This window comes from Dromiciops gliroides, chromosome 1 (genome assembly GCF_019393635.1).
Source record: "Dromiciops gliroides isolate mDroGli1 chromosome 1, mDroGli1.pri, whole genome shotgun sequence".
NCBI lineage: Eukaryota > Metazoa > Chordata > Mammalia > Microbiotheria > Microbiotheriidae > Dromiciops > Dromiciops gliroides.
Genome location: NC_057861.1, coordinates 433,204,904 through 433,232,443, shown reverse-complemented (window position 1 = coordinate 433,232,443; position 27,540 = coordinate 433,204,904). Strand labels below are relative to the sequence as shown.

Here is a 27,540-nt window from a genome sequence, read left to right as displayed (position 1 = left end):
AGTGGCATTGGGTAACTCCCTGCTGATGGATACTGAGGCACATTTGTATAGTTGTGATTGATCGCAGCAGTGGAAAGTTCTGTTCTCTCCTCCAGACAAATGTCCTAGAGTATGGAAGTTCCTCACTAGAATAAAAGCTATTTAGAAATAAAGATTTATTTATTCTTTGTGGATTTAGATTTTCTTAGTTGATACTTTCAGTTACTTATTCCACATTTCTTTTCATCTTTGAAAGTCATGTGGCTTTAGTGGCCATCATACTGGGTCTGTGATATATTTGGGAGATTGTTATATTCATTTTCTATGTTCTGCTATGTTTCAGTCATTCTACTGCACTAAGACCTCCTCTAAGATTTTTCTCTAAAAATTACTTTTTTGTTTGTTTTTTGGTGAGGCAGTTGGGGTTAAGTGACTTGCCCAGGGTCACACAGCTAGTGAGTGTTAAGTGTCTGAGGCTGGATTTGAACTCAAGTACTCCTGACTCTAGGGCCGGTGCTCTATCCACTGCGCCACCTACCTGCCTCCTATCACTTTTTTTTTTTTTTTTTTTTTTTTTTTTTAGTAAGGCAATTGGGGTTAAGTGACTTGCCCAGGGTCACACAGCTAGTAAGTGTTAAGTGTCTGAGGCCCGATTTGAACTCAGGTACTCCTGAATCCTGGGCCGGTGCTCTATCCACTGCGCCATCTAGCTGCCCCCTATCACTTTTTAAAAGTAAGAATTTTTCCCTTAATTACTGCCCAGTTTTACCACCAAAATTATAGTCACCCTTATTCTTTTTTTTTTTAACTATTTAGAATATTAATTTTGGGGGGGTTTAGGCAGCTTCATTTCCAGATATATTCCTCTGCCTGACCTCTACCCAGTATGTCCTTCCTTATAATAACAAACAATGAGAAAGATGACAAAAAGTAATTTATCAAAAATAGCCAACACATCTACAGAGTCTGAGTATATTCAATGTGCCACATCTATTATCCTGCCTCTCTACAAAGAAGGGAGAGAGACACATTTCTCTTCTTCTTTTTTTTTATGGGGCCATGTTTGACCATCATAATTACATAGTTTTTGACTTATGATTGACATAATTACATTGTTTAAATTTATTGTTTTTTATATTCACATTGTAATCATTATGCATTGCTTGCTTTACTCAGCAGTAGTCTATGTAAACCTTCCCAGACATCTTTGAATTCTAATTCATAGTTATTTCTCACAGCCCAGTTATATTACATTACATTCATTTTTTTTAGCCCAGTGGTTTCAAAACCTGTGCCTCAGATTTCTGTAGGAGTGCCTCAAAACTCCTCCCAGTACCCCAAGACTTCCACATTCCCCACCCTTTGCCCCTAGCTGTAGTATGCCACCTGCTTTCTAGGCTTGGTATCAAGAAGTTTACAATAGGGGGCAGCTAGATGGTGCAGTGGTAAAGCACCAGCCCTGGAGTCAGGAGTACCTGAGTTCAAATGCGGCCTTAGACACGTACACTTACTAGCTGTGTGACCCTGGGCAAGTCACTTAATCCCAATTGCCTCACTTTAAAAAAAAAAAAAGACGTTTACAATAGCAGCTTTATCCTTAGAGATACAAATCCATCTCTAAATCCTGAGAAAGTAAAAAAAGAAGGTGAAGGGGCAGGGGAGGGGAAAGTGAGGGAGAAGAAACCCCAGGTTTAGATAATGAGTTTATCTGGAAGCCCAACTGTCTGGGAATTGGGAATCCTTCTTTATTGAAACTAAGTTAAAAATTTTTTTTTTGAGAACCAGAAATATAGTTGTTTATTCCCAATCATGACTATCCACTTTGTTTCCAGTTTTTGCTACCACAAAAAGTGCTGCTATGAATATTTAGGGGTATATAGAACCTTTCTTTTTGTCTTTCACCTCATTGGAGTATTTGCTTAGTAGTGGGACCTCTGAGTCAAATAATATAGACATTTCATCATTTTTAAGCATAATTCTAAATTTTTTACAGTGTTTCATAGGATTATATATCTAGAACTACAGGGGTCCTCAGAGGATTTTTATGGTTAGATCAATTCATAGTTTTTCTTCTCAGTTTCCCTCCAAAACTGACTGTGCATCATTTTTTATCTTTGCCAACACCTTTCTACTCTTTAGGAAATGACCTAAATATTCAATGGTGGGCTCAAATTGGAAAGTGTTTGAGATTAGAAGAAATATGCTTTTTTTTCCACTTGGTATTTCAAAAAGCCTAACCACAAAAAGCAGAATTTTTGTCCCCCATTCATGTATACAATACTGTATGTATCTCAAAACTGAAGTAAAAATCAATGTTCTGTTCCATTGGGTAATAAAATGTTTGGCCTTTTTCTTTTCATAAATCATATTTTCCAAATCATAATTTTAACTATTTATATGTATCTAGGTGTTCAGATGTGTGTGTGTGTGTGTGTATATATATATATATATATATATATATATATATATATATACACATATATATATACATATATGTATACATGTGCATATACTTCTACATTGACACACATTAAGTGACTTTCTCCTTGGTCACAAAGCCTATATTTATCTGAGATAGGACTTCAATGAACTCAGGTTTTCATGGCTCCCAGGCTTGTTTTCAATCAGCTTTGTCACACTGCCTGTTTCAGCTGGGCATTTTGTAGAGAAATCATACTTGGCAAGAAATTTGTCCTGACTTTAAAAAACACAATTCATTTATAAGCTCTGCTATCTCTATGGGAGACTTACAGTATTTCCTTTTAATATTTAGGTCATTTCCTAAAGAGTAAAAAGGTGAGGGCAAAGATGAAAAAATTAGTGGGAATCATCCATATTGGAGAGAATGTGAGAAGACAGGTTCACTAATATATTACTGAAGGAGCTATCAATTGGTCCAACCATAGAAGGCCTATAGTATGCACCATCTCATTTTCATATTTTGTTATTTCATTTTGAAGGGGAAGGAAATATAAAAAGGGACAAGGGTTTCATGCTTCTTGCAATAACTTTTCAAATACTTTTAAACCTAAAATAAACTTTGTTGTAATGCAGAAAATCATCCAGTTTAAGATAGCTAAAAGCCTGACTGCAAGAGAAGTGACAACCCCCCCCCCCCACACACACACCTTATTAAACAGAGACAAAATCAAAAGTATAGATTTTAGGGCTATTTAAGTGTAGCAGGAAACAGCCCCTCCACCTAAGTAGAGCCAGTGGAAATTAACTGGTTTATATATAGCACAGTGCAGTTATTATTCAGAATGAGAACCATAGGCAAAGAGAAAAGGTTAAATTGCATTCCTTGTTTTCTATGTTTAAGAAGACAAGAAAAAGCAAAATATATTTTTGAAAGGTTGTTATCCATAATGACTAGAATAAAATAGATTTTCATGCCTCAGGAGCACAAGTTTAAATTATTGAGAAAATCTATGTAGAACATTTCATTTCCCTATAAAGATGGGTAAATCAAATCTTGCTGGACTTATTTATATACCTACTTTATGCATTCTTGCAAGAAATTTGATTCTTCTCATCTTGGTACAGATAGACCTGACCACATCAAATAAATTTCATGATGAGAACAATATCGTCATTTCTAAACTAATTATTTGAAATATTATCCACAAATTTTAAATTTGTAGGTCTTGTTAAGATAAGTTGCTGTCTAACCATGCCTCCCTTATCTTGAATCTCTCAAGTTGATTTTATAAACCCAAGCATAAGACTCTACATTTTTTTATTAAATTTCATTTTAAGGGATGGAGAAGGAAGGGAAGAAGAGATTCAGAAATAGAAATGATTTAAAACAAAAAAATCCATAAAAATTTTAAAATAAATGTTATTTTGCTATATTTAGCCCATGTTCAACCTGTTGGGATCTTTTTGAATCCTGACCGTCATTCCCTGTGTTATCTATCCCTCCCACATATGTGTCATCTGAGAATTTGATAAGCTGCTATCTATCCCTTTATCCAAGATTCTGATAAGTTAAACAGCAGAATGCTAAGCATAGACCCTATGGGACTTTACTGGGTACCTGCTTTCAAGGTGATATCAAGCCACTTAATGACTACTTTAAGGGTCTGTCTCTTCATTCAGTCAGGTCCAAACCTACCTAAATGTACTATTGTCTAACCCAAATCTCTTCATCTTGTTCAAAATGAGAACAAAATGAGAGGCTCTCTCAAATATTTTGTTCAAATTTAGGTAAGCTCTATCTATAGCCATCATATTTCCCTAATCTTCAATCTAGTAGCCCTATCAAAAAGAACATAGAAAGATGGTCTAGCATGACCTGTTCTCTATAAAACCATCCTGGCTCTTTGTGATTACTGCTTCCTTTTCTAGATATTCAGTAACCATGTAGACTCTATTCCCTTCTCTTTTATAAAAATGAGGACATTTGCTTCAGTCTTTCAAAAATCACTAACAGCTAGAAGCCATATTATCCCATTGTTTCAGTTTCCTTGGCTGGTGACTTCATCTTTAACCTCCTGTGCCTTTATTTATTTATTAGCTATTAGTCTTTTTTGTTGTGGTTCTGTTCTTTCCAGTTCATAGGTTATTCACTTTGTTGAAGTTGTCAGGGAAAATAGCTCAATATTACCTAACAGTTTCTTTAAAACCAACCAACCAACCAACCAACCAACCACAGACAGAAATACAAAATTCTATAAGCAAAAGGTCTAGCTTCTCATGGGAAATGGGGGAGGGGCGGGTCAGGAATGAAGGGACACTATCTGATCATAAGACTTCAGTGATAATTTTAAAATACAAAAATAGATTAGTAGAACAGATTAAATTAGCCAGATCCAGAATCAAATGTCTGTTAAACCAAAAGGCACAAATAATAGGGGACAGGATCCCATGTTCAAGAGCTTCTGGGAAAATTTGAAAACAACTAAGCAGAAAATAGATTGAGACTAATATCTTAAATTTTATCATTACCACAGCAAGGCCCAAATATATACTCAGCCTGAATATTTTTTTTTTTTTTTAGTGAGGCAATTGGGGTTAAGTGACTTGCCCAGGGTCACACAGCTAGTAAGTGTTAAGTGTCTGAGGCCGCATTTGAACTCAGGTACTCCTGACTCCAGGGCCAGTGCTCTATCTACTGCGCCATCTAGCTGCCCCTCGCCATCTAGCTGCCCCTCAGTCTGAATATTAAAGATCATGAGATAATAGCTCTAGAACTGGAAGGGACCTCAGAACCCATCTAGTTCAATTCTCTCATTTTGCAGATGAGGAAACTGAGGCACAGAAATGTTAAGTGAAAAAGCCTATTGTATGTACTGTAGTATATTCAGGGTCACATAGGTAAGATGAATCCCATCAGAGGTGGGATTTTAACCCATATTCTTTTACTCTTTCCACTGTTCCAAGCTGTATCACCCTCCCTAAGCCCCCCAAAATAGACAAAAGAAGGGGCACTTTTCAATACTAAGACTAGGGGGAACATTCTAAGACAAAGTCTTAGAAAATCCTGTCACTTTTCTTTTCTCACCAGCATCTCCTGTCTGCCCTTCAGGGCACTGGACCAAATGATCTCTTAAATTTCATTCCCAGTTTAGATCTATGATTATCTGACCCTGTTCTTCATTCACACTGCTACCATCTTATTTCATGCACTAATACATATAGAATTGGAATATACCTTTGGGACATCTAGCCCAACCTCATCATTTTACAGATGAGGAAACTGAGCCCCAAGGAGGTTGTTACTTGTCAGAGGTCACACATGTTGTGAGCATCTAAAGTAGAATTTGAACCCCCCAGTTTTCTTACTAGAATCAGTATTCTTTCCATGATACCATGCTGCCTCCCCCTCACCTTTCACCTTGGCTTGAGTAGACTCCTAAAAGGTTTCATCGCGGCTAAGCCCCCTTGTGCTTGTTGGAGGAAGGTGACCTTCTAGACTCCTTCAGGACACACTACCACCTACCTGCTACCTCAAGCAGGGCCAAAGCTGCCAGTGCTGAGACCCTGAACCTTCCAGTCCCCTGCCTTCATGGGCAGAGATCCTCCTCTCCACGTTGTTTGGTATTTATCAGATGTTTGGGTGACATAAATGCTTGTTGCTCCTGAAAGGAATCATCAGTGCAGTAAGGGTCCACAGATATCTAAAAAAGCAAGAATTCTAGGTTGAATCTAGTGGGATGAAGTTGAACTGAGCAAGACGTCCAAACAGATTTAGAGCTAGAAGGAAACTTAGAGGTCATCTGTTCCAAGATAAGTCTTACAGTTTGGGTTAAAAAAAAATCATCTTTATAAAAGGAATGGGTGAAGTGTGGCCAAAGCAGATCCAGGGGCTTTGGTGAACCACAAGCTCAGTGTGAGTCAGTCAAAAAGGCTAATGCAGGGACTGGATGTGTTACTTGAAGGCATTCCTTTGTATGTTATGGTTCCCCACGCTAGCTAGAAGTTCATTAATATCACATTTATATTGCTGATACTTAAAGCAAAATATGAATGTCATGTCTCTTGGTGTCTTGTTCTGGAGCATCAAGTGAGGACAAGGGGGAGCAGTATAGTGGAGTACATAGAGAGGTAGCTTTGGAGTCAGTGAGACCTGGGTTCACATGCCTCCTCTGATTCATACCCTCCACAAGTCACTCATGTATTTGGTGTTCCCCTTGCCTCTCTTGTATGGTTCTGGGCAAAGTAAGTGCTGGTCTGCATTGGCACAGGGTGTTTTTCAGTTAGAGGGAGCTCCTCATAATTAGTGAAATTCAGATGAGTTCGATGGCTAAAATATGGAGTAGCAAAAAGAGGCTTTTCTTCCCTGGACTCCCTAGAGACATCACTCTTCCTATTGTTTTGGAATTAAAAAAAAGCAAAGAACTAATGTTGACATGAGTGTATTTGCCCACTGTCACCTGTGTTCAGAGGTAGAGAGCTATTAAGTGACTTGTCCAAGATCTTTTTTGTTTGTTTGTTTTCAGTAATGCCTGATGCTTCATGACTTCTCTTAGAGTTTTCTTGGGAAAGATACTGGAGTAGTGTTTTATTTCCTTCTCCAGTTCATTTTCCAGATGAAGAAACTGAAGCAAACAGGGTTAAGTGACTTACCCAGGGTCACACAACTATTGTTTAAAGCTGGATTTTAATTTAGGAACATGAGTCTTCCAGACTGCAGGCCTGACACTTTATCTACTGCACCACTACCAGACTGCTGTCCAAGATTATACAAGTAATAAACATCAGAGATAGGATTTGAACTCAAATTCTCTGACTCTCGAACCAGTATTCTTTCTGCTGTGTCTAATTTTCCCTCAAAATAGACTCCAGGAGGGAACACCTTTCACAGTTAAGGATGGGGAAACTTTGTAATTGTGTAGTGTAGTTAGTAGTTCCTTGCTTCCTGCTTGTAGCAAAGGAGAGCCAGAATAATTTAGGCAAAGTCTGTGTAGCAAGAAGCATTTCCCCCCCACTAAACTAATCAATAATCTTTCTGCAGCAGGTTTAGTGGCTAGCTAGATGTATGACTATATTATGTCAACCACAATTTGGGGAAAGGTTTTCAGGGTTTTTTTTATAATTTTGGGTTGTTGTTTTTTTTTTTTTTTTTGCTTTACCTCTGAAAGATTGCTTTTTCCAAAATATGTTTTTGCAGGGCTCAGTTCAGTGCTTTACACATAATAGGTAATTATTTTGAGAAAGGGAACAGAGAGCTGGGCTCAGAGTCAGTAATACTTTGGTTTGGATCCTGCCTTTGGCATGATGACTGTACCCTAGGCAAGTTCCCTAACTTCTCAGGACTTCTAAGCGATTCTAAGGGTAGTTACAGAAGAGTTGCCCGTCATCATTGCAGTTTCCTCACTAAAGAGAGCTCTCTACCCTAATGAAATCACAGGTCTTACACTCCCCATTCCAAAACCTCAAAACTATTTTTAGTTCAATATGTAATATATTGTATTTACATTTCTGTAAGGCTTCCAGATTACTAAATTCTCCAGTGGCCAATGCTTTTCACCACAGATGACAGTTTGATAGGAATGAAGTGACTGACCCTTTTCTTGCTAAGTTTGCTTATGGGTGAAGAATTCAGCTTTTTGAAAAAAAAAAATTTGTACATAATTCCTATGTTAAACTTCTCTCCTGTTTTTCAGCATACCTCTTTTCCTTTAGGGTCTTTTCAGTATTCTGTGGATTTTTTATTAGATCAGGGCTTCTTAAACTTTTTCCACTTGCAACCCCTTTTCACCTGAGAAATTTTTACATAATCCCGGGTATATAGGTATATAAAATAAGTATACATAACCTTTTACTGTTGACAAATTTTTCACAACCCCTAAATTCAGTTACATGACCCCATATGGGGTCTTGGCCCATAGTTTAAAAAGCTTTGTTTTAGATAACCCTAGACTATGAGATCGTAGAGAAATTTAGCAGTTTTTTTTAAAGTGGTAAGTATACAGTCAGTTATTTTTTTTTCCCACTGAGTCAAGTTCTGCTGAAATGAGCTTCTATGTCAGTTTCATGGGTGTAATTTTGAAATTTTCATTTGTTGATTGCTGGACTGATTCTTTTTTTGTATTGTTGAATTATGTATTTTTAAAGTATTTTTAGCATCATTTATAAAAAAGATTTGAGTTCCAAAAGTTTTTTCCCACCTATCCCTCCCCTATGTGATTTTAATTATACATATGAAGTCAGGGAAAACATATTTTCATCTTAGCGATGTTGGAAAAAAAATAATGAAAAGCAAGAAACAAAGAAATTTTTTTTAAAGTATGCTTCAGTCTGCTGTCAGAGTTCATCAGTTCTCTCTCTGGAGGTAGATAGCATTTTTTCATCATGAGTCCTTTGGAATTGTCTTAGATCACTGTATTGATCAAAATAGCCAAGTCTTTCACAGTTGATCATCATTACAACATTGTTGTTACTATGCACAATGATCTCCCAGTTCTTCTCCCTTTACTTTGCATCAGTTAATATAGGTCTTACCATGCTTTTTCTGAAACCAAACCCCTTGTAATGCCTTGTAGCACAGTAGTAATCCATCATAATAATTTACCATAACTTGTTTAGCGTTTCCTTAATTGTTGAGTGTCCCCTCAATTTCCAATTCTTTGTTGTCAGCCCAAGAGCTACCATAAATATTTTTGTACATATAATGTACATATAAGTCCTTTTCCTTTTTATTTTTAATGTCTTTTGGTTACAGATCTACTATGGAATTGCTGCATTCAAAGAGTAGGCACTGTTTTAAAGCCTTTTTGGGCATAGTTCCAGATTGTTCTCCAGAATGGTTGGACCATTTCACTATTCCATCAACCATGCATTAGTATACCTATTTTCCCTCATTGCCTCCAGCATTTTTCATTTTTCATATAACTAGAGAACATCTTCTGAAAACTGCCTGTTCATATCCTTTCACCATTTATCAATTGGGGAATGGCTTTTATTTTTATAAATTTTGACTCAGTTCCCTAGATATTCGAAAAATGAGGCCTTTATCGAGAAACTTGCTGTAAATGTTTTTGTTATTGCTTCATTGTCCATGGTACTTTTTAGCAAAATTAATTATCTCTTTCAATAGGTCTGTTTTTCCTTTTGCTTTATCTGAGATCATGATTGCCACCTTTGTTCTCTTCACGTCATCTAATGCATAAGAGTCTGCTCCAGCCCTTCATTTCAACTCTGTGTCTTTCTGTCCTAGGTGTTTCTCCTGTACACAACATGTTGGATTCTGGTTTCGAATTCATTCTGAAATCCACTTCCATTTTGTGGGTTAGCTCATCTCATTTATATTCACAGTTATGATCACTAATGTACAGTTCCCTCCATCCCATTTTCCTTTGTTTACTCTCTCTCTTTATGTCCTGTCTCTCCTCAAAAATCTGTCTTGCTTCTGATTACTGCCTCCTGCAATCTGCCTTCCCCTTGTCACCCTCCCTCCCCCATATCTCTTATCCCCTTCCCCTTCTATCTCTCTATGTGAGTTATGTATGTGGATGTGTGTGTGTGTGTGTATATATATATATACACACACACACATACATACATTATATACACACACACACACACACACACACACACACACACATACTCTCCCCTTTTTGAACCAATTCTGATGAGAATGAGGTTCAAGTTATGCTCACTACCTCCCCGCATCTTCCTGTCTCCTATAAAAGCTCTTCCTTGCATGCCTCCTTTATGTGAGAAAATTTGTACCGTCTTCCTCTCTCTTCTCCCCTCTCCTAATGTATCCTTCTTCCTCGCCCCTTAATTTTATTTTTTTTAGATAATCATCCCATCATAGTTAACTCATACCTGTGCCCTCTGTCTATTTATACTCCTTCTAATTGACCTAATAATGATAAAGTTCTGAGGAATTTCATGTATCATCTTCCCATATAGAAACATAAACAGTTTAACCTTATTGATTCCTTTATCATTTCTCTTTCATGTTTACCTTTTTATTCTTCTTTGAGTCTTGTATTTGCAAGTAAGATTTTCTTTTGAGCTCTGGTGTTTTTACCAGGAATGCTTGAACATCCTTTACTTCATTAAATGTTTATTTTTTCCCCTGAAGGATTATACTCAATTTTGCTGGGTAGGTGACTCTTGTTGTATCTTAACTCCTTTGCCACCTGGAAAAGCACATTCTAAGCCCTCCAGTCCTTTAACATAGAAGCTGTTAAATCTTCTGTTCTCCAGACTGTGGATCCATGATATTTGAAATATTTCTTTCTGGCTGCTTGCAGTATTTTCTCCTGGACCTGGGAGCTCTGGAATTTGACTATAATATTCCTGGGAGTTTTCATTGTGGCATCTCTTTGAGAAGGTGATTGGTGAATTCTTTCTTTTTCTTCCTTATAGTGTTTTATTTCCTTAATTCCTAAATAGTATTTTTATTTCCTTAGTAGGACTTTCCCCTAGTTACATGTAAAAGTAGTTTTCAACATGCATTTTTGTAAGATTTTTGAGTTCCAGATTTTTCTCCCTCCTTTCCCCCTCTTCAAGGCAGCAAACAATCTGATATAGGTTACATATGTACAATCATGTTAAACATATTTCTATATCAATAATGTTGTGAAAGAAGAATCAGAACAAAAGGGAAAAACCACAAGAAAAAAAATCCAACAACAAATAGAGTGAAAATAGTATTCTTTGATCTGCATTAAGACTCCATACTATTTCTGGATTTTTCTATCATGAGTCTTTTGGAATTGGCCTTGGATCATTGTATTGCTAAGAAGAACTAAGTCAGTCACAGCTGATCATCACACAATGTTGCTATTACTATGTACAATGTTCTGGTTCTGCTCACTTCACTCAGCATCAGTTCATGTAAGTCTTTTTTTTTTTTTTTTTTGGTGAGGCACTTGGGGTTAAGTGACTTGCCCAAGGTCACACAGCTAGTAAGTGTCAAGTGTCTGAGGCCGAATTTGAACTCAGGTCCTCCTGACTCCAGGGCCAGTGTTCTATCCACCGCACCACTTAGCTGCCCCTGTTCATGTAAGTCTTAACAGGTTTTTCTGAAATCCACCTGCTCATCATTTCTTATAGCACTAAAATATTCCATCACATTTATATACCACAACTTGTTTAGCCATTCCCCAGTTGATGGGCATCCCAATTTCCAATTCCTTGCCACCACAAAAGGAGCTGCTATAAATATTGTTGTACATATGAGTTGTTTTCCCTTTTTTATGATCTCTTTGGGAAACAGACCTAGTAGTGGTATTGCAAAGGGTATGCACACTTAAATAGTCTTTTGGGCATAGTTCCAAATTGCTCTCCAGAATCATTGGATCAGTTCACAAGTCTACCAACAATATATTAGTGTTCCAATTTTCCTACATCTTCTCCAACATTTATCGCTTTCCTTTTTTGTTATATTAGCCAATCTGATAGGTGTGAGGTGATACCTCAGAGTTGTTTTTGTTTTTGTTTTTGTTTTTTAGTGAGGCAGTTGGGGTTAAGTGACTTGCCCAGGGTCACACAGCTAGTAAGTGTTAATTGTCTGAGGCTGGATTTGAACTCAGGTACTCCTGACTCCAGGGCCAGTGCTCTATCCACTGCACCATCTAGCTGCCCCAGAGTTGTTTTAATTTGTATTTCTCTAATCAATAATGATTGAAAACATTTTTTTTCATATTACTATAGATAGCTTTTAATTTCTTCCTGAAAACTTCCTGTTCATATTCCTTGACCATTTTTCAATCAGGAAATGACTTTTATTCTTATAAATTTGATTCAGTTCTCTATATATTTGAGAAATAAAGCCCTTATTGGAAACACTGGCTGTAAAAATTGTTTCCCAGCTTTCTGCTTTCCTTCTAATCTTGGTTGCAGTGGTGGTGTTTGTGCAAAAATGATAGATTCTTTCCATTTCTATTGTATCCTCTGGTTCTAGGATATCAGGTCATTTTTCCTTGATAATTTCTTGAAATATGATATCTAGGTTCTTTTTTTGATCATGGCTTTCAGGTGGTCCAATAATTCTTTCTTTCTTTCTTTCTTTCTTTCTTTCTTTCTTTCTTTCTTTCTTTCTTTCCTTCTTTCTTTCTTTCTTTCTTTTCTTCTTTCTTCCTTTTCTTTCTTTCTTTCTTTCTTTCTTTCTTTCTTTCTTTCTTTCTTTCTTTCTTCTTTCTTTCTTTCTTTCTTTCTTTCTTTCTTTCTTTCTTTCTTTCTTTCTTTCTTTCTTCTTTCCTTCTTTCCTTCCTTCCTTCCTTCCTTTCTTTCTTTCTTTTTTTTTTGTGGGGCAATGAGGGTTAATTGACTTGTCCAGGGTCACACAGCTAGTAAGTGTCAAGTGTCTTGAGGCCAGATTTAACGGTCCAATAATTCTTAAATGTTTTCTCCTGCATCTGTTTTCTGGGTTAGTTGTTTTTCTAATGAGATATTTCACATCTTCTTCTATTTTTTCTTCTTTTGATTTTGTTTTATTGTTTCTTGATGTCTCATGAAAATTAAAAGCTTCCACTTGCCCAATTCTAACTTTTAAGGAATTATTTTCTTCAGTGAGCTTTTGTACCTCCTTTTCCATTTGACCAATTCTGCTTTTTTAAGAAGTTCTTTTCATCAGTGAATTTTTCTACATCTTTTTCATTTGGCCTATTCTATTTTTAAAGGAGGTATTTTCTTCAGTATTTTTGTGCCCCCTTTACCAAGCTGTTAATTCTCTTTCTGTGATTTTCTTCCATCATTCTCATTTCTTTTCCCCATTTTCCTCTACAACTCTTATCTCTTTCTTTAACTTTCCTAGGAATTCTTGCTGGCCTTGGGTCCAATTAGCTTTTTTCTTTGAGACTTTGTTTATAATTGTTTTCACATTATTGCCTTTTAAGTTTATGTCTTGTTCTTCCCTACCACTGTAATAGCTTTTTCAGGTCAAGTTATTTTTTTTGTTGTTTGCTCATTTTCCCAGTTTATTTCTTCACTTAGAACTTATGTTAAAGTTGGGCTCTGCTCAGCTGGTTGTGGGGAGGCACTGTTCCAAGCTTCAGGATTTTTCATGCTGCTGTTTTCAAAGCAAGTTCTGGGAAACTCTTAAGTTTTTGGTGCTTCCAAGGTGGTGTGATTCAGGGAGAGATATGGTTACTGCTCTCCTGGTCTGTACTCTGGCTTTTACCCAAAAAGGGCTTCTGGTCCCTTGTAACCACAAATACCAGTGTTCCTCTTGGCCCTGGAGCTGTGGCAAGGTTCTCTGCTCTCCTGCAGTCTCAAGTGCTAGCTTTCTGCTTGACCCTAGAACTGCAATGAGGACCCCTGCTCCCTTGTTACTAGTCACAAGTTCTCCTTTCTACCCTAGAACTGTGACTCAGAACTGCTTATGGGCAATAGAGTTGCAAATCAGTACCAGTTGCACCCATTGCCAGTCAGAGGCCCCCTATAATCTCTTTCTGATGAGTTGTCTGATGTCCTTACCATCTCTGGCCTGAGAGCTAACTGCTGCTGCTCTCACAACTACCTCTCTCTAGGAACTTAAAATGTGTTGTTTTGATAGTATGAATTTGCTCAGTTTCATGACTTTCTCTAGAAATGCTTGGCAACTCTGGAGTGGGGGCAGAGAGAAAATATAGTGTGATGGTTTCTCAGGGATTCTCAGGGCAGGGATTGACAATGTAGAAATAGTAGAAAGTCAAGGGGCTGAATGTTTCTAAAAAGTACCTTAATATACCTGTCTATGGGGTTGGTAGACTGCTGAAGCCAGAATAGGAGTGGTGGAGTGGGAGGAAAGGCTGAACAGCTGAGGGACTAGGGGATCACAATCAGAACAAAGAGCAAATTCAGAGGGAATGAAAGAATCGTGGAATTTTAACTTGGAAGGGACCTTGAGATCATCCAGTCCAAACCCCTCATCTTCCATATGTGTAGACTTGAATGTGGAGGGAAGGAGTAAAAGTGTGTTTCTCCTTTCTTCCCCATCCCTCTTCCCCCATTACTGCCTACTGTACCAGTAAGTAGTTAAGCAATTTTGCATAACACTCAGGATCTGGAAGCTGTGAGGGAGCACTTGAGTCTTGGTCTTGTGTTCAGTCTTCATAAAGTATCCAGGAAATAAGAAAGAGTCCTTGATGGATTTCCTTTCTTATAAATGAGGATGTTGGGAAGAGAAAATAAATGCTTATTAATTGAAAATGGAAGGACAAAAAAGAACGCTTGTAAGGATGTGAAGTGCAACTAACATGTCGATGTGTTAATGAAAAGGTGTGATTCAGAGATCAAATGAAAGGACTCAGAGAGCTGAAATATTCCTTAAGAAGGGATTATTAATTTTTTTGTGTCAGTCATTAAATATTTATTAAGTGCCTACTATGTGCCGGGCACTGCACTAAACACTGGAGATACAATTAAAAACAACATAAAACAACATAAAAAAACAACATAAAAAAAAATCCTTGACCTCAAGGATCATATAATTTAATGGGAGAAAACAACACCCAAAAGGAAGTTGGGGGGAGGAGGAGGAGGGAAACAGAGTGAAAATACCCAGCAGCTGGGGCTTGATGGATTCCAGTCCAAGGCATGCAAGCAGGTGGAAAATGAATGAAAAAGAGATGGCCAAAGGGGTGCCCTCTTTTAAATGTAGACTTCGGGAGGAGCTTAGCCTTCCCATCAGGAATTCTTTGCTGCAGCCCTCCAATCAGAGGGGCAGAGGTACTAAGGTTACTGATGAGGTATAACAAAGCTGATTCAGTCTCAAAGGAAAGATGATGGGTTTCCTGGAGGCATGATGCACAAGACCTCAATTTGGTAGGCAATAAATGTGCTAGGCACTGTACCCATTAGTAAGACCTTGGGTCCCTTCTCAGAGTAATGTTTTTTAAGTTACAAAGGAAACTTATTATACTGAAACACAGTTATCACAGTATTAAAAAAAAATCCTCAGACCCCAGATTAGAAACCTGTGCTCACTATTTTTGTGGTAGCTAAAAATTAGAAATCAAGGGAATGCCCATCACTTGGGGAATGGCTAAACAAGCTGTAGTATATGATGGTGATGCTATAAGAAATGACAAGCAGGATGATTTCAAAAAGACATGGAAAGACTTATATGAACTGATGTATAGTGAAGTGAGCACAACCAAGAGAACATTGTGCACAGAGACAACAATAATTGTTTGATGAAGAATTGTGAATGACTTAACTGTTCTCAGAAATACACCAATCCAAGGAAATACCAAAGGACTATTGATGAAACATACTATCCACCTCTAAAGAAAGAAATGATATTGATTGAACACAGACTGCAACATGCTATTTTTACTTTCTTTCATTTCTTTTTCAAGTTTTCTAATACAAAATGACTAATATGGTAATGATTTACATAATCGTACATGTATAACCCATATTTGATTGCTTACTGCCTCAGGGAGAGGGGAGAGGAAGGAGGGAAGGAGGGATAGAATTTGCAACTCAAAACTATAAATAAAAGCATTTATTATTTTTTAAAATTTTTAAAAATTTTAATTTAATTTAAAATTTAATTTAACCAGGGCAGCTAGGTGGTGCAGTAGATAAAGCACCGGCCCTGGATTCAGGAGTACCTGAGTTCAAATCCAGCCTCAGACACTTGACACTTACTAGCTGTGTGACCCTGGACAAGTAACTTAACCCCCATTGCCCCGCAAAAAAAAAAAATGAATTAACCCAGAAGAAAGGAAGAAAGAAAGAAATAATGAACAAATGGAAAGAAAGAAACCAACCCATACTCTAAGACAAGGAGGACCGGATACTGAGCTGAAGACTGGACACCAGGGCCAGGGCCATGTATTAGAGCAGTAGGTAAAAAGCATCATTAAGCCAAGTAATTTTTGAGGAGCTGCATTATGAGAAATGTTTTGCTTAGAACCACACCTTTGGCATTGAGAATATGACCTGCAGACATTAATCAGGAAATTTGGAAAACTTGGAGATGGAGTCGAAAGCTTCTGTTGATGTTTCCTTTGTTTTCAAAATTTTCTGTGTTATTGTTGTATTTAAACTGTCCCTGATACCCTGTACCGGGATGCTTCCAAGTATCAAGATTGTTCTCGAACCCAGGCTAGGGACTGTGGTCTAGAAGCAGAGAATTCTTCCTCAAAAAGGAGTCTCAAAACAAAGTGTTGCCAAAAATAGTTGTATCTTCAAACTGTTAAAATCACTAAATACACCTTAAGGAATCATATGATATCAGCTGAAAGAGACTTTAGGAATCATCTAGTCCAACCCTTTCATTTATATTGAAAACTAAGGAAAGAAATGATTTGACCAGGTTCATGGGATTAGTCTTTGGCAGAGCTGAGAAAAGAGCTGTTTACCTGATTTCCAGTGCATTGTTTTTCCTATAGCTTTGATACTTTCCTTTTTTAAAAGTAATGCTTGGGGGCAGCTAGATGTGGCTGTGGATAAAGGATGGGCCCTGGATTCAGGAGGACCTGAGTTCAAATCCAGCTTCAGACACTTGACACTTACTAGCTGTGTGACCCTGGGCAAGTCACTTAACCCTCATTGCTCCACACACACAAAAAAAAGAGTAATGCTTAATTTGTGTCCTTTTTCAGGTGATTAACAGCTAAAAATTTATTTGCACAATGGACAATGCAAAAGAGAATAACAATGACAAAGATGGGCTACTGCTTAGAATGGGACTCAATGATAACAAAGCAGGAATGGAAGGATTAGATAAAGAGAAAATAAATAAAATTATCATGGAAGCCACCAAGGTATGTTTTTGTTTCTCTTCATTAATTTCTTAAAAAGAGGTAAATTGTTATTTCTAAAGGAAAATAATGAGTAGAACTTTTACTTTCATTTTAATATAAGAAGTAAACTTCAGATATGTTTGAATGTAGTTTAATTTGTTCTTTAAGTTGTTTTTGTTCCTGTATTTGATGTGATGCTGAGCACATAAGAAATCGAAATGAATGGAATACTAATTTCATTATTTATTTTTGGTGGTTTTTAACCTAACAGATTTTGATTACTTAAGTAAGTCATGTTTTAGCTCCATCCCTATTGATCTGCATCTTTCGTTCTCTAAAATCTAGAATAATTGCAGTCATTTTATGTTTATAACATAATTTGGTAAAGGGTTTTTTGATGTACATCTGTGGGTAAGGTCATTAATTATCCAGTGGGGCTATGGAGATACTGGTGAACATTAGCAAAGGAAGGAGTGGATCCTGAAGATCTTTGAACTTAGCTGTGCAGCACTAGGTTGTGTAGGTGATATAAGAATCCAATTAAACTTTATTTTATTTTATTTATTTTGGTGCTGCATCTCCCTATCACATCCAGAGTGAGATCAGGACTCCCAAGTCCCATCCCAATATTGACCATCAAGGAACCTTTAACCTGCTCTGTTTTTCCACCCTAGGCCAGTCAGACGCTCATTAAGTAGCCAGATAATTTTCTGCTTCTGGGGGCTCATCATATTGGTGCAGGCTTAGTGCAAACACACAATAGGTTTTAACCATAAATGCTGCTCAGTATTCCCAAACTTGAGTGATCCATCAGCTTCAGCCTCCCCAGCAACAAGGACTAGAGGGCATGGGCTACCACACTCAGCTTCCAATTGAACTTTAAAGATTATGCAGGGATAGCAAATCTGTCAAAACATGGTCTTGAGAGCAACAGGAGAACCTTTGGAACTGAATTTAGTGGGAAGGGAGAGAAAAAGTACTGAAGGAAGAGTAGATAGTGACAGTAATTTCTGTATCAGGACCATCAGTAGACACACAGCTGTAGTCATGAATAATGCTGTCATAGGTGAAAGGACAAAGCAAAAACAGGGTAGGAATTATGGGGCTAATAAGTAATATGGCAGCAACAAATATTTAATAATGATTAGGAGTCAAAGAATATTGGTCCCAGGCCATGCATGAGAACATTGGAGGACTGAAACAAGACAGCTGAAAAAGCTTTTGGTGTTTAATTAACTGTTTATTTTTGTTGTTGTTGTTGTTTTGCCCAAGTAACCATTTAGAGAGGGAGATCCACAGATACAAACTCTTCCATCAATAAACATTTATTAAGTGCCTACTATGTACCAAGCACTGTGTTAAGTCCTTAAGAAACTGTTGAGGGGCAGCTGGATGACACAGTGGATAAAGCACCGGCCCTGGATTCAGGAGGACCTGAGTTCAAATCCTGCCTCAGACACTTGATACTTACTAGCTGTGTGACCCTGGGCAAGTCATTTAACCCCAATTGCCTCACTAAAAAAAAAAGACTGTCGAGGCATGTTCTTTTCACAGGTACACTCCTTAGGTCTTTTGGTCCTAGAACAGTTACAAAATTACTCATTCCTGTCACTAGGGATTGCTCAGTTCATTTATTTCATCCTCATGACTACCAGTGTATATTTCTAGCTTGTGGTTAGGCTCATCCGGCCTTATTACAGATATGGCTGTGATCTCTGTCTCTTTGCCCAGTGTACCTTAAATGCAACATCCTTTTAGGTTTTCTAAGAATTTTTATGGTAAGCAACTATATGAGATCATATTTGAAAATAAGTCGAAAAAGTCTAGAAGTAACAAATTAAGTTTCAAAGGTTTACAGAGTAAATGTCCCTGAATCCTGATTTCAAAGTTCAGTTCTAATCCTCATTTTTCCCTTGGTCATTGATCCCACAGAATTTAAGGTGAGGACCCCTGGGGGCTTTAACATTACTATAAGGAGTTCTATCAAACCTAGGCTATGTCTATGAAGCATTGACAGTGTTGGATCACAGGACCATAGGTATAGAGCTGGAAGGGACTCCAGAGGTCATGTTGTTTTATTTAAAGATGAGGGAACTGAGACTCAGTGAGGTTGTGACTTGGTCAAGGTTACACAGGCAGTAAAAGGCAGAGCCAGAATTCAAATTCAGATCATAAGACTCCAAATTCAACTTTGTTCCCATTACATTTAACTCCATCCAAATATGTACTGGTGACTTGGCATGATAAATAAACCTGTCTTCCACAGGTTGAATAAGTGTCTCACATACATATGTATTAAGTGTTTTAAATTCTATTAATAAAACAGAATCATTCAAAATTGATACTGCAGTTTGTTTTTTCTCAGTCAATAAATACTAATAGTACAACTATGATTATGTCAGATCCTCTTTCTGAATAAATGCTGGAGACCACTGCCATAGGTGTTGATACTATTATCTTCTAATGCTCCTCAATTCCCTGGATTTCTTTCACTCTCTGTCAGGAATTCCTGACCCTCTAACACAATTTTCTGTTTTCTTGTGTCTTCTACATCTCCCACCCTTTTGTTTTTTCAGTGTCTGACTTTTCTTTTTCTTTTAGAAGTAGCTAATGATGTAATGGATAGAGCTGTGTGCCTGAAATCAGGAAGTTCCTAATTCTAATATGACCTCAGATACTTACTAGCTATGTGACCCTGGGCAAGTCACTTAACCTCTTGGTGGCTTAGTTTCCTCATCTGTAAAATGGGAATAGCAGCACCTATCACTCAGGGTTCTTGTAAGAATCAAATGAGATAATAATTGTAAAAAAGAAAAAAACATTTAATTAGCCCACTGGCCACTGGCATATAAGTAGGTGCTATATTCATCATTATTCCCTTCCCTTTCCTTGTCCAAAGAAGTGGCAGAGGATATATTGAGTGTTAATAACAAGATACAGGTAGCTGAACTAATTGCTGTACACAGACCAGACTAGATTTGTCTTTATCTTGCTTCTTTACATAGGTATTTTGTCATAATTTCCACCAAAATTTAAACTTCTATTCACAGTAGGGAACAAATAGATTGTATTTCTGTTTATTTCTTATTTTCTAAAACTAATAGTTGGCAATAGAATAGTTTATTGAAATAGAGTAGGGTTTTGCTCCACTATAAATGACTAATGAGAATGTTTGCATTTCCCCAGTCTTCTGCAACATACCAGAGATCCAAATTTAACAAAATATTTTAATTCAGCCTTTCACCAAAGTAAAAAGCCCAGTTCAGCAAACAAAATGAATGGCTCTAAGAATAGAAGTATACACAACCAGCCTGCTTCTTGTTCTTACCTGCAATAGACATTATTCAGCATTAACCTGTAGATTATATAAATTCTTCTACAAAATGAGAATTATCATACTTTATGAAGCTCCTTTAGATTGCTTTTAAGGTAATGCTTTGTAAGAAAATTAAGCGGGGGGCAGCTAGGTGGTGCAGTGGAAAAAGCACCAGCCTTGGATTCAGGAATACCTGAGTTCAAATCTGGCCTCAAACACTTGACACTTACTAGCTGTGTGACCTTGGGAAAGTCACTTAACCCCCATTGCCCCGCAAAAAAAAAAAAAAAAGAAAAAAGAAAATTAAGGGATTTTCTTTAGAATTTTGGTCATCTCATAAATTATGAGGAAATAAAATAAATGAGTTTCTGAAACATTATTCCCATGCTTTTTGTTTTTGTTATAGGGGTCTAGATTTTATGAAAATGAGCTCAAAAAGGAAAAGCAAGTAAATCAACGAATTGAAAATATGATGCAACAAAAATCTCAAATTACCACCCAGCAGCTATGGAAAGCACAATTACAGGTAATAATGAAATTTTTATTTAATAGTGGTTTGTATATGCTTTGGTGATGGGAAAGAGTTGAGGAGAGAACAGCACATCCTTCCTGTTGTTGCCATTACATGATGCAGTTCAAGTATTATCTGACGAAGATGACTTTTGTCTAATACCCTTTAAATCATGAAGCAGAAAATTGGGCCAGGCTATGTGGTATATTAGTATCTTGAGAGAGTTCATTTATCTGAAAAGCTTAACCAGGCAATTATCTCTTCAGATCTGACCCAAAGAGAAGCTTTTTCATCCACATAAAATGATTAAGAATTTCAATTTACGTAATGAAATCTCTCTTGTGATATAAGCACTCCAGTTGAGGATTTTTAAAAATCAAAATATAATATGTTCTTTTTTGTTTGTGAGACTCTTTCTAAGGTCAAATCCTATGTCCAATGAGTCTGCCATTATAACAAACTCTTTCCCTGGCTCCTTGGAACTTCTGCACCTTAAATGAAAAGCATGTCTGATGGAGAAAATTACTTTTGCATTCCCATATTTTGTGTTCCAAGGCCAGGCATATACAAATATGAAAGGCAAGACAGCCTTTGCCCTCAAGAAGCTTATATTCTTTTAGGAAGAAAGAACATATATAGGGGAGTAGTGACCAGGGAGGAGTGTTTTGGTTAGAAAAGTCGCAGTTGGTGAGTGCAGTTGTGTGGCAAATGATTGTCATGACCTTTCAACAGCAATAAAGTTGATTTAATTACTGTTGTCACAGTAAGAGGGGGAAGGCAGGTTGGGGGATCTGTGTGGAAGGACAAGGAGGAGTGCAACATGACAAATATGAAGTTGGCTGGGAGAATTCTATTCTGAGTTCCCTTTGCAGCTTATTCTCTTCCAGTAGTAGTAGTAGTAGTAGTAGTAGTAGTAGTAGTAGTAGTAGTAGTAGTAGTAGTAGTAGTAGTAGTAGTAGTAGTAGAAGTAGAAGTAGAAGTAGTAGATCTCCTAAATATTCATGGTTATGCATTTAAAAACACTTTAAAACTCTGGGTTGATGATGTTAATTAAGATATATATTTCTTTTTTTAGTGAGGCAATTGGGGTTAAGTAACTTGCCCAGGGTCATACAGCTAGTAAGTCTTAAGTGTCTGAGGCCAGATTTGAACTCATGTACTCCTGACTCCAGGGCCGGTGCTCTATGCACTGCGCCTTTTGATTATGGTTAAAGTTGACCTTTTTATAATTTCCTTTTTTTTTTTTGTTATTCCGAACTTGACAAACCCCAACAAAAATGAGCATTTTCAAATTAAAAAACAGACATACACACACAAATATGATTATACATTAAACCATGAATTTGCACCATATAGTTTTTTACATTATACATGCTTTTTAAATAAAGTATATAATAAATTAGATATGTTAGTTTAGAAGCTATCCTTCTTGTCTCTTTCTCCTTTTGAAGTTCTTTTCTCTTCTGCTCATTAAGTGCTTTAGTATGCTTCTTTCTGAGAGAAAAGATCATATTTGGACTCTTCTCAGAGCCATAAAGATAGAGAGTGGGTTTGGTTTCAAGCCCCACCACTTCATTGCCTGAGCTTCCTGGCAGGAGGCCACCTGTCACACGAGGCTCTGAGGAACCAAGACCCCTGGGCTTTAGGCCTGAGCAGGGCCTGGAACAGGGCCTCCTCTTTGTGGGAGCCAAGCTAAGCTGGGAGTTCACCTTGAGGCACCCAAGGTGATTTCCATGTGACCCTGATGTTCAAATGCCAACTTAAGTTTTGTTTCTTGAAAAGTTATATATATTATTATGTATGTTCACACAGCACTGTTCTTGTGAGAAATGGGGACATTCTTGCCCAGAATAAGGTTAAGGCCTAGTGTCACAATCTGATTGGTCAACTGGTACAATCTGATTGGTTGTTAACAGGGCTATCTGATTGGTCAACTGATACAATCTGATTGGTCCTTAAATTACCATATATGGGAGGTTTGGTACTATATGCTGTGATTGGTTGTTTTTTGTAATGCTGTATGTAAATGGTAACTGTAATGTGATTGGTTGAGTGCATTCTCTGGTACATTCAGAAGAGTGCCCATCTTCGGAAATGAATAAAGATGCCTTCACCCACCCTCTGCTTCTTGCTTGGATTCTTTGAGCTGCAAGCTGCTAGCAACACTATTCAAGCTGTTAGCTTGTTTCTAACATTTCTTTGATATGGGGGGTGGGGGGGGAGGCAGCATAACAATTGTTAACCCAAACCCTTCTCTTCAAATCTTCCCCACCACAGATTTAGAAAAAGCAAAAAGAACAACTTCCCTTATAACAAATAAGAAAGTTTGACAAAACAAATCCACACATCCGCATGTCTCATTTTGTGGTTCTGTTCCACTGCCTCTTTGTCAGGAAGTAGGAAATAGGTTTCATCACTGGTATTACAAAGTCATGCTTAGTCACTGAATTGATCAGAGTCCTTAAGTCTTTTAAAATTGTTTTTCTTTATAATGTTTGTAAATTGTTCTCATTCTGTATCAGTTCATATAAGCTGTCACAGATTTATCTGAATCAATCAATCAATATTTATTAAGTTCCTACTATGTACTAGACACTGTTCTAAGTGCTGGAATCTATCCATTATATCATTTCTTAAATTACAATAGTAATTTTCCAGTACATTTATAAATCATAATTTGTTTAGCCATTCCTCATTTGATGAGTACCCCCTTAGTTTCCAGTTTTCTGCTCTAACAAAAATTGTTGCTATAAATATTTAGTAATATGAGTCCTTTTTTTTCTTTCTTTGATTTCATACCATTGGTACTGATGGGTCATAGGGTTTGTATATATCAGTGACTTTGGGGGTATAGTTCCAAATCACTTTCCAGAATGTCTGGACCAATTCATAGCTCCACCAATAGTCCGTTAATGTGCCTGTTATTTCATATGCCTTCTCACAATTTGTCATTTTCTTTTTTTGTAGTGCTTTCCAATCAGGTGCATATAAGGTAAAACCCAAGAGTTGTTTTAATTTATATTTCTCTCATTATTGGTGATTTGGAGGATTTTTTCACATGGTTGCAAAATAATTATCTTTTTGTAAACAACACAGGCTAATCTTTTTGTGAAAACTAATAGTCACAATTGTAAAAATACAGATACTATATTTTAGACAGTTTGAAAAATTTTTTAACATTTAAATCAGAGACAAAATTGGATATCTCATATATTTGTCATAAAATCTACATATAATTTATTCCAACTCCAAATCTAGCCATGATATAATAATTATTTTAAAATTTTAGGCAATCAACATTCTTGGACTTTTGTGCATCTTGTTATTTTTGCCCTGTACTCTTATTTTAGCTAAAGGTTTTAAAAACTATTCCTTTCAGGGACAGCTAGGTGGCACAGTGGATAAAGCACCGGCCCTGGATGCAGGAGGACCTGAGTTCAAATCCGGCCTCAGACACTTGACACTAGCTGTGTAACCCTGGGCAAGTCACTTAACCCCAATTGCCTCACCAAAAAAAAAAAAACCAAAACCAAAAACCTGTTCCTTTCAAAGTATCATATGCATTATAAATGTTACCTCTATTGAATAAATAACAAATTCTATATTCCAAAAAAACACTTATGTTTGAAAGAATTGGAAACATGTTCTATTCTGAAACAAAACATAGGGATGTTAAGTGGCTGTTATTTTGGAAGTAGTATGTGTAGGTTTTCTTGTGATTTTTGAAAGGAGAATTACAAGAATATATGTTGATTATTGGTTCTGTTTGTTAGGCTTTCTCTAAAGGAAAATATGCAAATGGTTGAGGACCAAAAACTAATGGAGTAGAGCTATTATGTCAGAAGTGTAGGATCCATGAGAAAGAGCCACCTGGAAAAGAACTCTAATGCAAACATCTCTGATAAAAGTCTCATTTCCATGATATACAGAGAATTGATTTAAATGCATAATAAGAGCCATTTCCCAATTGATAAATGGTCATTGGATATAAACAGGTAGTTTTCAAAGGAAGAAACATAAGCTATTAGTGGTCACATGAAAAATATTCTAAAACACTATTAGAGAAATGAGAAATTCAAATTTAAAACAGCTCTGAAGTTCTACCTCACTTCATCATATTGGCAAAGATAACAAAAAAAGAAAATGACAAATGTGAAGCTAATAAACATTTATTAAGTGCCGATTGTGTTGGCCATTGTGCAGTTAGGCTCGGGGAAAAATAGGTACATTAATGCATTGTTGGTGGAGCCGTGAATTGGTCTAGACATTTTGGAAAGTAATTTAGAACTATGGAAAGTTTATGTAGCTTATGTGTATACCCTTTGATCCAGTTATACCTGGATACCTCAAAGATATCAAAGATCCAAAGAAAGATAATTTTTCTCCTATCCATGTATCTGAAAAAGACTTTTCCCACATGTTTTTCTAGTTTATAATATGACCTTTTATAGCTAAGTCATGTACTCATATGCATCTTATCTTGGTGTAAAGTGTGAGGTGTTCTTAATCTAATTTCCTCCAATGCTGTTTGTTATGCAGTTTTCTCAGCAGGTTTTATGAACTAGTGAGTCCTTATCCCAGGAATTGAGGTCCTGGCATTTAACAAGCACTAGGCTACTAGATTCATTTACTTCTGTATGTTGTGTACCTAATCTGTTCCATTGATTTAACCTCCTCTATTTTTTAACTTGTGCCATTTAAAAAAAATTACTCCTTAGTCTCTTCATTCACACTTTTTTATTATTTCTCTTGAGATTCTTGACCTTTTTTGCTTCCATATGACTTTCATTGTTATATTTTCTAGTTCTATGATGTAATACTTGGGTAATATGATGGTATGATATTAAATCAGTAGACAGCATTGTCATTTTGCTCATCCTACCCATGGGCAAATAATATTTCTCTAATTAATTACATCTATATTTCTGTCCTTGTATGTCAGGAGTCTACACCAGGATACACAGAAGAACTACAAAGTATTTTAAATATTCTGTAATTATTTTAAATAGAATTTCTCTTCTATCTCTTCCTGCTGGATTTTATTGGTATTATACAGAAATGCTGATGATTGATATGCATTTATTTTATATCTTGTAACTTTGCTAAAGTTATTCATTGTTTCAATTAATTTTTAGTTGGCTCTCTGGGTTTCATATCTACAAAAAATGATAATTTTGTTTCTTCTTGTGCTTATTCTCTCAATTTCTTTTTCTTATCTTATTGCCATAGTCAGCATTTCTTGTACTCTGTCAAAGAGAAGTGATGACAGTGAGCATCCTTGTTTCACCCCTGGTTTTATTGGAAAAGGATTCCGTTTTTTTTCTTGTTACATATAATGTTGGCTCATAGTTTTAGATATATACTACTTATATTAAAGAAAGGTCTATTTATTTCTATGTTTTCTAGTGTTTTGAACAGAAATGGGTATTGTATTTTGTCAAAAGGTTTTTCTATATCTTTTTAAATAGTCATATGATTTTTGTTGTTTTTGTCAGTAATGTGGTTAAGTAAGTTTATACTTTTCCTAATGTTAAACCAACTCTGCATTCCTGGCATAAATTCAGAAGATCATAGTGTATAATCTTTGTGATATTTTACTTTAACCTCTTAGTTAATTAAAAAAAAAATTCCCATCATTGTTCATTATAGATATTGGCCTACGGTCTTCCTTTACTATTTTGATTCTCCCTGATTTACATGTGAAGACCATATTTATGTCATACAAGGATTTTGATAGAATCTATTCTTTTGCAATTTTTGCAAACAGTTCACATAATATTGGAATAAATTGTTCTTTGAAAGTTTCATAAAATTCACTTGAGAGTCATCTAGTCCTGGTTTTTTCTCTTAGAGTTCATATATATATGTCTTGTTCAGGTTTTTTCCTCTGAGATTGCTTTACTTAAATTCTTTATTTCTTGTTCTGTTAATCTGAGCATTTTATAATTTAAAAATAATTGTCTATTTTATATGAATTGTCAGTTTTACTCATATATAGTTGTGGAAATCATTTCTAGTAATAGTCTTTATTTTTGACTTTTTGAAAATTTTCATTTTTCATTTTTTATGCTGCTAATTTGTTTTTTCTCTTCAAATCAAATTATCTGATGAATTATCTTTTTTAAAAGTTCCCAGTTTTATTTATTAGTTCAGTTTTTTTCTTTTAATTTTAAAAATTTCTGCCTTGATTTTTGGGATTTCTATTTTGGTGTTTCATTTGAGTTACTTAATTTATTGGGTTTTAAATTCATGCCCAGTTCATTGATTTATTCTTTCTTTTTTTTGTTAATGAAAATAAATTTTCCACTACGGACTGCTTAGCTACATCCAACAATTTTTTAGTTTGTTCTCTCATTATTGTCATCATATTATTGAAATTATATTTTCTATGATGTGGCCTTTGACCCACCATTCTTAAGATAAACTTAGTGTCCAGTTGATTTTTTCTTCTTCTTCTTCTTTTTTTTTTAGTGAGGCAATTGCGGTTAAGTGATTTGCCCAAGGTCACACAGCTAGTAGGTGTCAAGTGTCCTGAGGCCAGATTTGAACTCAGGTCCTCCTGACTGCAGGGCCAGTGCCTCTATCTACTGCAC

General features: G+C 36.3%; 1 protein-coding gene across 1 annotated transcript in view; it reads left to right on the top strand.

Moving 5' to 3' along the window:
• Positions 1-27,540, top strand: part of POLK (DNA polymerase kappa) — a 111,589-nt gene that overhangs the window by 33,018 nt on the left and 51,031 nt on the right. The window contains 2 exon segments of the mRNA XM_043988028.1: positions 16,980-17,141; positions 20,843-20,962. Coding sequence (XP_043843963.1) covers positions 17,010-17,141; positions 20,843-20,962 — 252 coding nt within the window. The 5' untranslated portion in view covers positions 16,980-17,009.